The following is a 13,708-nucleotide window of genomic DNA, read 5'->3' as shown; positions in this document are numbered from 1 at the left end:
TCAATTCATAGTTTATCATTTTGTCTGGTCTCAGGGGGTTATAAACTATTTCACAAAAAATAACAATCAATAAATCTGTAAATTACACCTCTTCAAGAATGGAGAAAGCTTCTATTGATGTCTGTGTTGTACAATACAACATCATAAAAAGTCTCAGTGCAGTCTGTCGTTTTCTATTCATCTAACCAGTATGACCTGAAGCCAAAACAAATCAGGTGTCAGGTACGAAACAGCGATTAAACGCTTCTTACAACAAAGAAAAATAGGAAACAATTTCAGATAAAGTGCATTTTAAAACAGTTGTTCTTTATTTTGCCACTCCTTGTGAACAATCAGTTTTTCGAAAGTCATTCAAGCAAATTTTACAGCAAGAAACAGTCTTTCCTTATATGCAGATATATGGGATTACTATGTACAGTGTCAAGGGAAGGTAGGCAAAACAGGCATGTGGAGGAAGTTAGGCAAAAAGATAATAACAGAGTTAGGCAAAACATTGATACACAGCAATTTATTATCATGCACCAAATGTTGGTTTACCCCTATCTCTTACAAGTTACAATAAGGACGTGCAAAAAATCCCCATTTTATCATTTTTAGCCACAACAAAAAATGTCTGTCACCAGAGGGTGCACTGTTCCTTTGGTCTTCATCAACACTAGGTGTCTCGTGAGTTCCCCTCGGTATCAAGTACGATACTGCAAATGTTGTTATAAGTAAGTTTTACATTATGAATGATAGACATACAAACTGTTATGACCCGTGTTTGGTAAGTCCAATGTAATGTGGTATTCTTTGCACCTCAGATATTTATAACTAACACACAATATTAACACAAAATCCTTGTCTTTTGCTGTATATACTTTATTAATCTTGTATTCGTGCGTCTGCATCCAAACTAACCCTGACTGTGTATGTATGTATGTATGTCATGTATATAATACAGGTGTTTTAAAGCCATACCAGAAACCACCGACAACAGCACAGCTAAGAGCTATGTATCTCAGACAGGTACTTGGACGAGGTATTGATAATTTGCTGATTGTCACCCTTTTTTTGATTCCTTTAATATTCTCAAACTTTGGCTTGCAATGCAATGCAATGCTTGGTGCTGCAAAAAAAGGCTGTGCTGCAGGCTGGCTGGCTAATGTATTTTGCTGTAGGGATAATGTGTTATGCTGAGGTTCTAAGTAATGTACCTGATAAAGTTCCTATGTTTTTCCTTATTAATTATATTAGTATATCCCTACATGGTGCTCTACTACTCCTCAGTACAGTCTATCCTCCAATACTAACATCTTATCAAACATTACCTCCATTCCCTTACTAGTGTCCCAAATTGTATTCCCTCCCATTACATCTATCCCAGCATAGATTAAATTTCCTACTCCCGCCTCTCCGTTTCTAGGAACAGTCACGCATGGATTCCCAATTCCATAGTTCCTATTTCAGCATGGATTTCCTCCCTAAGTTCTGTTGGTAACATTCCTGCATAGGCTTCCTTCCACTTACAATATCCATACAACATGTCAAATATGGACATTTCTTCATCACTCCTTGAATAATTTTATTAAATTTCATTTCTCCACTACATCACTGATATCCCAGCATTGATATTTTTCCACACAATACTACTAATTCCCTAGCACTGCCACTCCTACCACCAGTACTGTCCAAGAATTGGTTTAAAGTCATTCTACTTTGATTCCCTCCATAATGCATGATTTCAATTTTTGACATATCAGTTGACTGAAAGATATGTGTTAATCATTCATTTTCTGTAATTTATCAAGGAAGTGTCACCTCAACAAATCTTTCAGTCAGATGAATGCATTATTTACATATACGAATATATTTTGACTGACACAAATAAGCATGTAACTTCACTTTTTTATCATACTAAAAACTTCACTTTTTTTTAGCACAACTGTCATTTAAAACAAAGTCCCAACCACTAATTGTCAAAATGTGAGGTTTTTTCACTGTCAGTTTAGCAGTATGCATGTATTTCTGCATGTACATGTAAACTATCATTTTAAAGTCAATTCCAATGGACAAGTTGATGTAATTGTAGGTTTTTGATTGGCGCTGTTTATATTGTTTGGGTGACAAGTATTTTGTTAAAGAATTGATATTACTTGGGTGTTTTAATGAGGGGCAATTTGTGGTGTTGTTTGGAGATTGATATTAACGTTGGGTGTCTTTTGTACAAATGGATTTTACTTTGGGTGTTCTTTTAGGGCATTGATGTTCCCCGGGATGATTTGTTTTGTTTTGTGGTGTTTTGTTTTGTGATGTTTTGTTTGGGCATCCATGCCAAAAGTCTAATCAGTTACATGTATGTGTGAATCGTAGCATAAATACTTTCAAAAAACAGTCTTGACACATATTGGAATGACTAGAAGTATATACTATATAATAGACCGTAGTGTTTTTGACCACTTATCAGCATTTACAGTTTCTTGTTTACCAACTCTCAGTTCAAAGCTGTATATATATTTTAGTATCAGTGACAGTGAACTTTTCAAGTAATTATTAGCTTGAGCTCTGTCAATAAAAACTTGGACTTTGTGATGAACACTAGGACCATGAACTAATTCACACACACTTTGTTACTACATGTATGTTTTGGTGATTTTTATTGTGTGGACAATTTGACATCGATCAGCTCGTAGGCTGAAATATGATATGATATGATATGATATGATATGATATGATATGATATGATATGATGTCTAAAATAGTAAAAAAATTGTCAAAAAAACAACAAAACTCGTACAGAAGTCTAGACGGTAAGATTGACATTGTGTGCACTACTGTGTTCAGCAAACTGTTTTGATAAAGGCTCACTTGGGATTAGTATTAAAAATCTATGTGTGGAAACTGCTTATTTGGTAGAACTTTTAGAAAAATTTGGTTCAGAATAAATGAATGATTCCATGTAATTTTTATTATTAATATAACATTGAATGCAACGACCCAGGATTGAAACATAGCCTTTTAACAGGAGTGTCAACAATGATAAATCAGTCGACAGATGGCACAGATTTCATTCCATGGAGTTAAAAGTAGTTGTCACCTGAACACAAAAGTAATCTGTAATTAATATGCAAAGCTAAGAAAGTACAATTTGTTGAAATAATCTGGGGGAATCTCCTCCAAGTTAAAACTGCTGCTAATAATTCAATGTGTGATTTACAATGTATATCTTCTAAATAAAATTGATATATTAACAAGCTAATATTATGCTAATTAAGATATTACTAAGGTCGTGAACTTTGACCTGTGATATGACACAACACTTCATCACTGTCATCATGGAGGAGTCGGCAATCTGTTTTTATGCATGAATTACTGTGAAATTCATTGATTTATTGATGTTTTCAGTGTTTTCTTAATTTATCACAATTTTAATGATAAATAGTTCATATTAATAATATTTTGTAATATTAAGAAGTTTCTTTATTATATTCTGATTTTAATTTTCTTGTAAATGTGAGTGGATAACGCGACAATGGTTCATGACTCACATCTCTAATCAAACCACAATGTTTCCAATTAGTTTTGCAGTATAATGGGTGCAGTTCAAAAGAAGTGAATTATGAAACAATGTGAATGTTGATTACCTGAAATATTACCCCCTCTACATAGGCATGTCATAAAAATAACAATCGTTCAATTTCTTGGCAGACACCACAACTTTCGTCCCATCTGCTGTATATGTAGAATTATACAATGTAGGCACACATGTGAGGAGCAATCAATCAATCAATCAATCAATCAAAGAATTTGTGTAGTGCCAAAATCCAATACAGCGTAATGTTCTATGTTCTTGAATATTAAAGTCAATCTTGTTCCAATTTTGACCCTCTAGCATGAAGTAAAATGTATCAATGGCTGTAGTGTTGAGAGTATCTGCCATGGGTGATTTGAAATAACTGCATCTGATCTGGAATGACTATATGACAACTGTACTATAGCAAATGACATTGTTCTCCCAGAACAAGGGTGTCGAGCGCTTGTAATTATTGACTACCCTTTTGATAACTTAAAGATTAAAATCATATTTATTTTATTCAAAAATAGTATCAAACAAGTCATCATACTTCAGATGCTCCTTCCATAATCTACAACGGAAGGCCTCAGAGCCTTGTTGGAATTTGTGGAATTCAAATTACAATATCTGTAACACAGTGAGTGAACTCATTCACATATTTCCTGATTTCAAATTTATTACAAGTACACATGTATATTGTACATATAAGACTTGGTCTACTTGGGTTTGTACATAATCATTCTAGCAGACAAAGTAATTACTATTATTGTGATATGGGACTCAGTTTTGACTTGAGTGAAGGGACAACAGTCAGATTAGAATTCCCCATAGTGACAGTAGACCATCTGTTTTCAAGCATGACTAGTTTGTACAGTGTTGGCATCTGTTTAGCTCACTGTCATCTGTCTACCCTGGTTTATAGAGAATTTTCCAACATTTGCTGGTACTGTGGTATTTACATCATGGAATTGAACTTCGTTGTAATGGTAATTTTGTTGGATTCTAATTTCTACTGGGTGGTGGTTCCAACTGCTGTCAGCGTGGACACATTTTCAGCATGGCTAAATTGTCTGGAAGACAAAAAGCAGGAAAGGATGTAGACAGATGATGGTCCTCTTCTTGTCTGTCTGCCAAATTACTAGGTGTCAAACAACACTTTGACCTTTACATGTTGGATGTTTGATAGTTCTTAGGTCAAAACATATGTTTCATTACAAACTCTAATATTGCATAGTTCTAAATTCCTATTTTTGTGTGCTGACCCTAAAACATTTCAGTGGTTGCCAAAAAATAACTCCAGAAAGTTGGCATGAGAAGTTATGAAAATTACAAAAAAAAAATGAGACATCAAGACCCCCAAAATACAAAATAAACACAAAATATAACAAAATTTCTTTAAAATATGACCAAAAGTTTTCTATTTTTCAAAAAAGTTGATATGGAATAACCCAAAAACAAACAAAATAAAGATAAAATATAGCAAATTTTTCTTTAAATTGTAACCAGGAAGGTTTTATGTATTTTTCAACGGCACGTTATCAAAAGTATATATATTTTTCTTAGCCTAAGATATGTGAGTGAATCCTGGTGACAAATTATTTGATTCAGCTGAGCGGAATGCTTTATAATTTGTACATGATTATACTATGTGTTCGAAATATGAGTCAAAATGTTCAAAATTACTATTGCTTTCCCCATTTTTCTAAGACATTACTGGCACTGGTATAATTACGTTATTATCCAATATTTTTCTTCACTCAATCGGAAAATACTGGTGACCTAAGGGTTTGTCACTGTCGATTCATAGTGACAGAGACCCCTTAGGTCACTCATAGTTTCCTTGGTTGAATGAATGAAGAAAATTATTTTGGAATAAAATCTAAAATAAATAGATCCAAATATACAGTATAATCTTAGATAAGCATCTGTACAGCTGTTCACTATTGATAGCAATCAGTCTGTCTGTTCCGACTTTGTTGATTTTGACAACAAACACCATCACCGAAGAAACTGCTCTGTTCCACATGATATATCAGCTGGAGTAGAATATCAGATAACAAAATAGTGTGAAATAATCACGGTCAACAATTGTTGTACAACTGTAGTCAACTTCTATAGTCAATATTTTTTGATATTTTAATTTTATTTGATATTGTGTGTATACATGTACTTGCCAGACTGTAAAATTACAGTTGTACATGGTGCTCTGATACTATAGTCTGCCCAATGTGCGAAATGAAGGTGTGGATGATGTAGGCATTGTCAGCTCTATTCATAACAATACTATCTATGTACATGTACTACGTTCGATACTATGAAAAGACCACACTCATTGAAACTGATTTAAACAAGTAAATATTGACAATGGAAGAATTTTATCAATAATTCATAGCAATAACTTTGTCTCATTGTCAAAATATGACTAAATTATGCTGTAAAATATAAAAGAATACACATTAAATATTTCTGTATTTCAATTCTTCTTGTGTAGAATCAGTCAGCCAGTTGATGGTATTATTGGAATAAGAGAAATACCAAGCAAACAAGACTGGTGTCAATAATGAGAAATTTATTATAATGGACAAACAGGAAATTATGATGACATCTGTCATTTGTCATCTTCATTGTGTTGTATTTACAGTAAAAAATAGTTGTCAGGAAAACCATTGACAGTGTGTATATTGCCAATATTGAGTTTTTTGTTACATAGTTACATAGTTGCATACATGTACTTCCATTCTGAGGTATTCTCTCCTGGGCCAGACCCCAATAATTCCAGGTTGGGTACATACAAACACACAATAATCCATATCTAATAATACAGGGCTGTAAATTAATGGTAGTCCCATGTCCACAGACTGCCAATAGGGAACTTGCAATCCAGAATGAGCATGCTCAGACGCAAAGGACTATGGGATTATCTGTGGTTATCGTAATACCTAATCTGGAGCTACTGATAAAATTAACCTCCCACAATTGTCAGGGCAACTATGAATTGATTATTTGTGGTTACAAAAAAATGTATCAACACTGTTTACAATACTAATTGATGTCGTATTTATTATCACATTTCCCACAATGCAACATTCAACATGGCGAGTATGCAAGTTCCCTATTCTTGTCATTGGGCTACCATACTAATTCACAGCTGGTAGCCCATTCAGCAGGCTATACAATGTACCATTGATTGTGCAGTGATTTACATTAAAGGATAGAAGGTTTACATGTATGGACGTGAAAGTATTCTAATAACACATATATTTACAACAGAGTAACTCTGTCCTCAGTTCAGGAATATGGGACTACTGGTCACCATCCTTGGGCTACCACTCTCTGAAATTGGTAACCCACTATCACAAAAAAAAGTTATTTTTGAGCCCTGAATTATAATCCTAGTATAAATTATCAACTTCAGGATTGTACTTGATGTACTGTTCTTCCCAACAAGTGTGAAGTCTTTGTTCAAATGTTTGGTTGGTTGTCTTGGTAACAATGTTTACAGGAAGTCTATTCTAAAGGTTGAGTGATCTGTTGATGAAGTAGTATTTTCTGATGCCCCTTTTGGCATGTTCCTTAAAGATTTTGTACTGTGTTCTCCCCAGAATTTTTTCCAAAAGAGGGTTCAGACACTGGTAGCACCCTTTGTAGTTGCTGGTTAGAGATCAAGAAAAGGGGTCTGGTGGCAGTTTTAATACTGTTTTCGCATTGGATTTTCATTATATCAAAAGAGTTGTTGAAATTACAAGAGAAGTGTGGTGCCCCTTGGTACTTTCCGTTGTTCAGGTAAAAATTCCTACTCATGGAAGTCAAAAAAATAAATTTTTCGAGGCAAATCCCAAATTTGACTACAGAGACTGCGTCTGTGAACATTTATTCTCATGCTTTGGTACCACTTTCACATCAAAAGAAGAATTTTGGAATGTGATTCTCTCACATTTTATGGAGAAGGTGCTCAAAATTACGTGATAACTTGGTGTATCCATGTTACTTTTTGTCTGCTGGTTGGTTTGGTACTATTCTATTACAACATTTCATTCTTTATTTTTGCAAAAAAGCTGTAAACCAACAGAGTACAATATGGTTTAACGTACAATGTTGTGTCTAATCTAGTATAAAATTCTATTGAGACTGGTGTGAACGCTATAGAACGTCACACAACAAGACATGTGAATTGCTATGCATTCCCACTGGACCCTAGAATTGTAGGCCCTTTGTAATGCATGTACAATACATGTAAAATACAGTGAGTGAGTAACATCGGTCATTTTGTCTTCTATACAATGAAGTAACTGTATGGATATGCAACTCTCGTGTAATATCCCTTTCTGTTCAATAATGCTTTGAATTGGAGGGCTATATATCTATATTTCACCCAAACATAGTTTGTAGTATTAAATATTTTACTGTAGTATTACCAAATGTCGTATGTTTCTTATGGGAAGGAAATTATCTCAAATTATCTATTGCTGTGTGTTAAGTTGACCAGCTAAGTGACAAAAAGAATAGTGCAGTACAGTACAGTACAGTACAGTATTTCACATACCTTGTGTTGACAAGATCTGGTATTAAGATAAGTATATGTACACTTGGTTGTGGTTTGTCTGGACAAGTACACCTGGTCAGTGTTTGTCTGGATGAGCACACCAGCACACCAGGTCTGTGTCTTGCCTTGTGAAGTACACCTGGTCTATGCACTGAGTGCCATACAGATAGGTGTGCAGAATGCTGTGACATCCAGATTGTTATGAGATAGGAATGCAGAATGCCTTGATATACAGATGCAAATGTGGTATACAGAATGCCTTGACATACATGTACACATGGGTAGAATTTTTTCACGTAAATGGATCACAGATTACTGCATCCATTGGACCATTTGACATAGAATGCCTCAACAGATTGCCTTCCACTTGCAAAATCATACAAGTGAGCTCACAGATAGCCTTGTTATGCCAATATTATTGTGGTATATCGATGGCCGTATTGATTACTTTGCTATACTCATGTGCATACAGTCTGCGGTGGTTTGTTTTCTGGTGGGTATACATGATCTTGCTGTGCTATACCGTGCATACATGATGGGCATATGCATGTGCTGTACCATAGTGGGCATACACATGTACATGCATGTGCAGATGAATTTGCCGTAGTAATGTAGGCTTGCAAAATGCTGTGACAGATTGGCTTGCAGATTGCCATACCATGGCATGCAAATGTCCGCTTGCTATGAATCTCCATAACGCCCTACCAGGAGTACTGTTACATTACAAGCATATAGCATACTACAATGTACAAAATGGCGACAAGAACAAATTTTGTGCAACAAATTGACAAAGTAAAATTAATAATATAAATATAAATATATTTTATAAAGACTACTTAATTTAGTGATAAACGAGTGGTAACATTGAAAAATGCGTATAGTTTTAAAAAGTAAGAATATAGTAAATTATGCAATAAAATTTAAAATATGAAAATAAATGATTGATAAAATGTAAATTTTGAACAAAGTGGTTAAAGTGTGAAAGTTTTATTTAGAATTAAAATAAAATGTTCTCTCACTATATATTGCTGTAGACTACTAAAGTAGGAAATACGCTGTTTGCTAACTTATCCAACCGTGTAGCCCGTGAACATATCTATTTTGGCGTTTCACTAATTTTAGCTTATTTGTATTTGCCCAAAAAGTAAACCAGTGTTAAAATGGAATCACTTCAAATTCTGAATTAACCAGAGGCATATTTATTTCAAATGAGCACATCGTCTACTCACAAAAGTGATGTGGTTTTAAGTACACAAAGTGAACAAATTTTTCATCCGAAAAAATACATTGTAGTCTGTAAGGTATGCCGTGATGGGGCGCCCTCACACATCGGTCAACCCCCTACTGAGGAGGCCGGTGAGGGTGGAATAACAACGTACCTTACAGCCTAAATGCAATGTAACCAAATTGAAAAGATGATCTTTCTGCCAAATTTTTGTGCACCAAAATAAATATGTTCACAGTAGTTGAAAGATAAAGGGCAGTTATAACTCATTACCTGTACATAGGCAAACCTATAATAGTGGCCATCTTAATAGCGTGGTCATGCGCTTGCAGCGGCCACTTCAGAACATCTCTTCATCGCATTTTCCATGGACACTAATTTTGGAAATGTACGTTTTACTTTTAGATACAGCCAAACCTACTGCCGGTGGTAAGAAATTATCTGGTTCTAAGTTCTCCAAGTTTGAGAAGCCAAGTGATGAGAACAATGAGACTGGCAACAAAGCAAAGGCTAGTAAGAGACTCGATACTAGCAGATTTGCTAAGTTTAATCAAAATCAAGATGCTTCACAGAAGAAACCGATACTACCCAACTATCGTAAACGAGATGTGAAAAAGACGATGCCCATGCAACAAGAAAAGGTAAGAGAAGTAATTTAATGTATGCAAGAATGTAGACAACTTTAGTGAAGTTAGCTGTACTGTGATTGGTTGATGGGTGATGCATGACATGTCTATTTCATTCAAGTAGCCATATTATGATTGGTTTATTTATGCATGACATAGTCTACTTAACCAAAGTACCCTTATTGTGATTGGTGGATATGTGTATGCATGATAAAGTCCACTTCCCTGAAGTAGTCATAATATGATTGGTTACTCTCTGAGTATGCATGACATGCCAAAGTAGCCCTATTATGATTGGTTACTTTCTGACATAGCCCATTTCAACAAAGTAGCCCTATTATGATTGGTTACTTTCTGAGTATACATGACATAGTCCACTTCAACAAAGTAGCCCTATTATGATTGGTTAATCTACAGAAATGTTACAGAAGAAGCTCCTCAATGACAAATATTTTCAAAATGAATTAAATCTGCACCATTAGAAGTTCAAAAGACAGGAACCATTTGAGATGATTTAGATAGTTGACCACAATAAAGTGCAATCTCATTTTTCCTCAAAGCAAATGATCACCACACCAACAACTCAACTGCAGTGCGCCCTCTATAGATTTAAGACAATATCTTTTGTTGTGGGTCAGAATGATCAAAATTGGGATTACTTGTGAGTTACCACATCGCAAGGAATAGGGGAACACCTGAATTTGGTGTTTAACTTGATATTGCTATGCATCAGTGACACAGCAAATTGGTCACCACATAGTAAGGAATAGCAGAATATTACATTTTGGTACATCACAAGAACTGCTGTGTGTAAAGAGACAATGTTGCACAAGCTCAACAAATGAACTTTGTTCGTTAAGTCGGAACACCCTCTCCCTTAAAGAACATTCACAAGTGCGACATCAAACATTTATATATGATGTAAACCATGATGAAAACTGGAGCAGTCACCCCACGACGATCAATGTTATGTAAGACCATAATTGTAAACATGTTAAAATACTACAAGAAATCCAGCACCATATCTCACATTAGAAGTAAATTTTTTTAATCAACTTATCAACATCTCAGTAGTAAATACAAAAGCTGTTATCATTGAAGGAGTGAAAATGTTTTTGCGAAATTTGGTTAGAAGTGCAAAAATGAAATTCAGCAGTCACAGTGATGCTTGACCCGATCCCCCCTAAATGAAGGAAGTTCACATATTAAGCTTGTGTGACATGCGATCATCCCTAAGTGAGTCATATGTCAATTCATATGTCAATTCAGCTGAGTGGACACACTGGTCACTACATGATAGTAAGGAATAGAAGAACAAATTTGATACATCATAAAAAAAATTCTGTGCTGATGTCGTCAATCAACTTTTGGGGCATACTGCTGACCTATCAAGGGTTTATATTACATACACACTATTCAAAGTTTACAAAATTTCAACATTTCACTTTTCAGTTAATATGATTTGATTGTTTATTTTGCAGCCATCTAATGAAAATAACTGCCATACCTGTGGTAAGCGTGTCTACCCAATGGAAAAACTGGCTGCCGATAGATTAATCTTTCACAAGATTTGCTTCAAGTGCTCAGTATGCAAGACAACACTAAGGTATATCAAGTTGTACAAATTTTGAGTTTAAAGGGCTACAGGCTGTACCTAGTACCTTGTTGGTCTTTACATTTTGATTAATATCGAAATACATGTATTGTGTCCTTAAAGTACATTCAACAGTTAAGAAATAGTAATAAATAATTCTTGGTACACGACCAAAAGTTCAAATTACTTACGAGGAATATTACCCAGGTAATCAAGCCTTTGGTTTACTAAGATAGACACAAACTAAAACTATTGTCGCAATATGTTGATACTACAGTGGTAAGCTATTGAATGCACTGTCATTGAATTATTGTCTCAGTAGGGAGTTCAAGTTTCATAAACTTGCAGTGTTGTGTTTTGGGACTTCCAATGTTTACACTATCTTGATCACAGGGTGATTAGAATCACACAACAGAGGAACCGCTATCACCCACTTGTGTAATGTACCACATTGAAGAACAATAGATTTAGTGTGCATCTATCTTAGTAAACCAAAGACTCGATTATTCGAGAATTTTGTCACCTTGACACATCAGAAAATAATCATTTGATTTCTCAACATACGCTGTTTCTCAGAGGATGGAGTCTAAGGGAAACAGTCTGTGTTTGGGGACCCACAGTATCTTAGCAACGCCCATGACTTTCTGCTGTGATGCTGCACACACATTGTTGAAGGCTCATGGGGATGATGTGGGAATAAGTTGATCTTGGTCTATGTTAATTTTATTCAAACATAAGTCCCCTGGGTATTCTTCAGGTGAACTGTACTGTTGTTTGTATGGCGCCCTCAACCATGATAATTGTTTATCTTTCCATGCAGAGTTGGTTCCTTTAGTGCCCTCAACAACAAAATGTATTGTAAAGCTCACTTCACACAGTTATTCAAATTGAAAGGTAACTACAAAGATGGATTCGCTGATGCTACGCCTGCACCAAAGGCAGCAGTCAACTCTGACAAAGGTAATTACAGGTTATTGATAGGGTTAGAGTGTATCTTTCTGTTAGCTTCTGTTTCACTGGTATACCTTTGTACAGTGGCTAAGTATATGAGTTGAGTGAGTGAGTGTGTGTGTATGTACATTTGTATGTATGTATGTATGTATGTATGTATGTATGTATGTATGTATGTATGTATGTATGTATGTATGTATGTATGTATACATCATGTATGTATAATATGTATGTATGTATGTATGTATGTATTTATTTATGTATGTATGTATGTATGTATGTATGTATGTATGTATGTATGTATGTGTGTATGTATGTATGTATATATTTTTCTATATTATTGTGTGTATGTATGAATGAATGAACATGTATATGGATGTATGTATAGCTATATGTATATATATGAATGTATTTATGTATGTATTTGTGTGTGTATGTGCGTTTGTGTGTGTGTGTGTGTGTGTGTGTGTGTGTGTGTGTGTGTGTGTGTGTGTGTGTGTGTGTATTTACATGGGCATACATCAATGTATATGAATGTGTTTTGTTTATGTGTGTCTATGTATGATAGCAGGAAGGAAATGAATTCTTTTGAAGTGGCTGTTCAGGAAGTATTCCTCAATCGCCAATGATATTTTAGGTGTGCACGATGTTGAGGGCGCTTCAACCATGTGGGTTTCAAGTTTGGTGAATGCATTACTCGATGACAGGATCTGTTGACTGCATCATAGGGGGTGGCGGTACATTGGTGGAACAGCTATGCTGCATGCATTACTCATTCTGCTCTGAGTCTGGTGTCTTTTTTTCTGTGTGGGCCATAGGGTCACAGCTATATCACTTGTAAGACTGTACTGTGTAGAAATTGTCTCATTGCATTGGCTGCTCTTGTCAAGTCAGCAACTTGGTGTATCACTTCACGTCACTTTTCAACAACTTTCTCAGTTTTGAATCTGTAGCTGTCTTGTGTGTGTTTTCAGTTTAAGTTCTCACTCGGATCAAAGCCTAGACCATACTTCAGGCCATGGGTAAGTCAGCTCTCTTCCACACCTACTGTACTGCTAGCTGCACTTGTTTCATTTCTCCACCCCAGTGCATCTGTCATCGCTCCAATTCCATTCATCGTCTTCGTCTCAAAATTGGCATGTCCATGTTCCACGGTTCAGTAGCATCTGGTTCTAAAAAAAAAACTCATCCCAACAGATTTGGGGGAAATCCCATT

At 35.3% G+C, this 13,708-nt stretch overlaps 1 protein-coding gene across 3 annotated transcripts in view; it reads left to right on the top strand.

Moving 5' to 3' along the window:
- Window positions 1–13,708, top strand: part of LOC144440944 (uncharacterized) — a 52,321-nt gene that overhangs the window by 20,194 nt on the left and 18,419 nt on the right. For all 3 annotated transcript variants that reach the window (XM_078130419.1, XM_078130418.1, XM_078130417.1), the window contains exons 3-5: window positions 9,727–9,962; window positions 11,429–11,553; window positions 12,362–12,501. In XM_078130419.1, the coding sequence (XP_077986545.1) occupies window positions 9,727–9,962; window positions 11,429–11,553; window positions 12,362–12,501 (501 nt within the window). The remainder of the gene's footprint in view (window positions 1–9,726; window positions 9,963–11,428; window positions 11,554–12,361; window positions 12,502–13,708) is intronic.

Source organism: Glandiceps talaboti, chromosome 10, assembly GCF_964340395.1.
Source record: "Glandiceps talaboti chromosome 10, keGlaTala1.1, whole genome shotgun sequence".
Classification (NCBI taxonomy): domain Eukaryota; kingdom Metazoa; phylum Hemichordata; class Enteropneusta; family Spengelidae; genus Glandiceps; species Glandiceps talaboti.
Note: the sequence above shows the minus strand (reverse complement) of the source record. Positions and strands in the feature narration are given on the sequence as shown.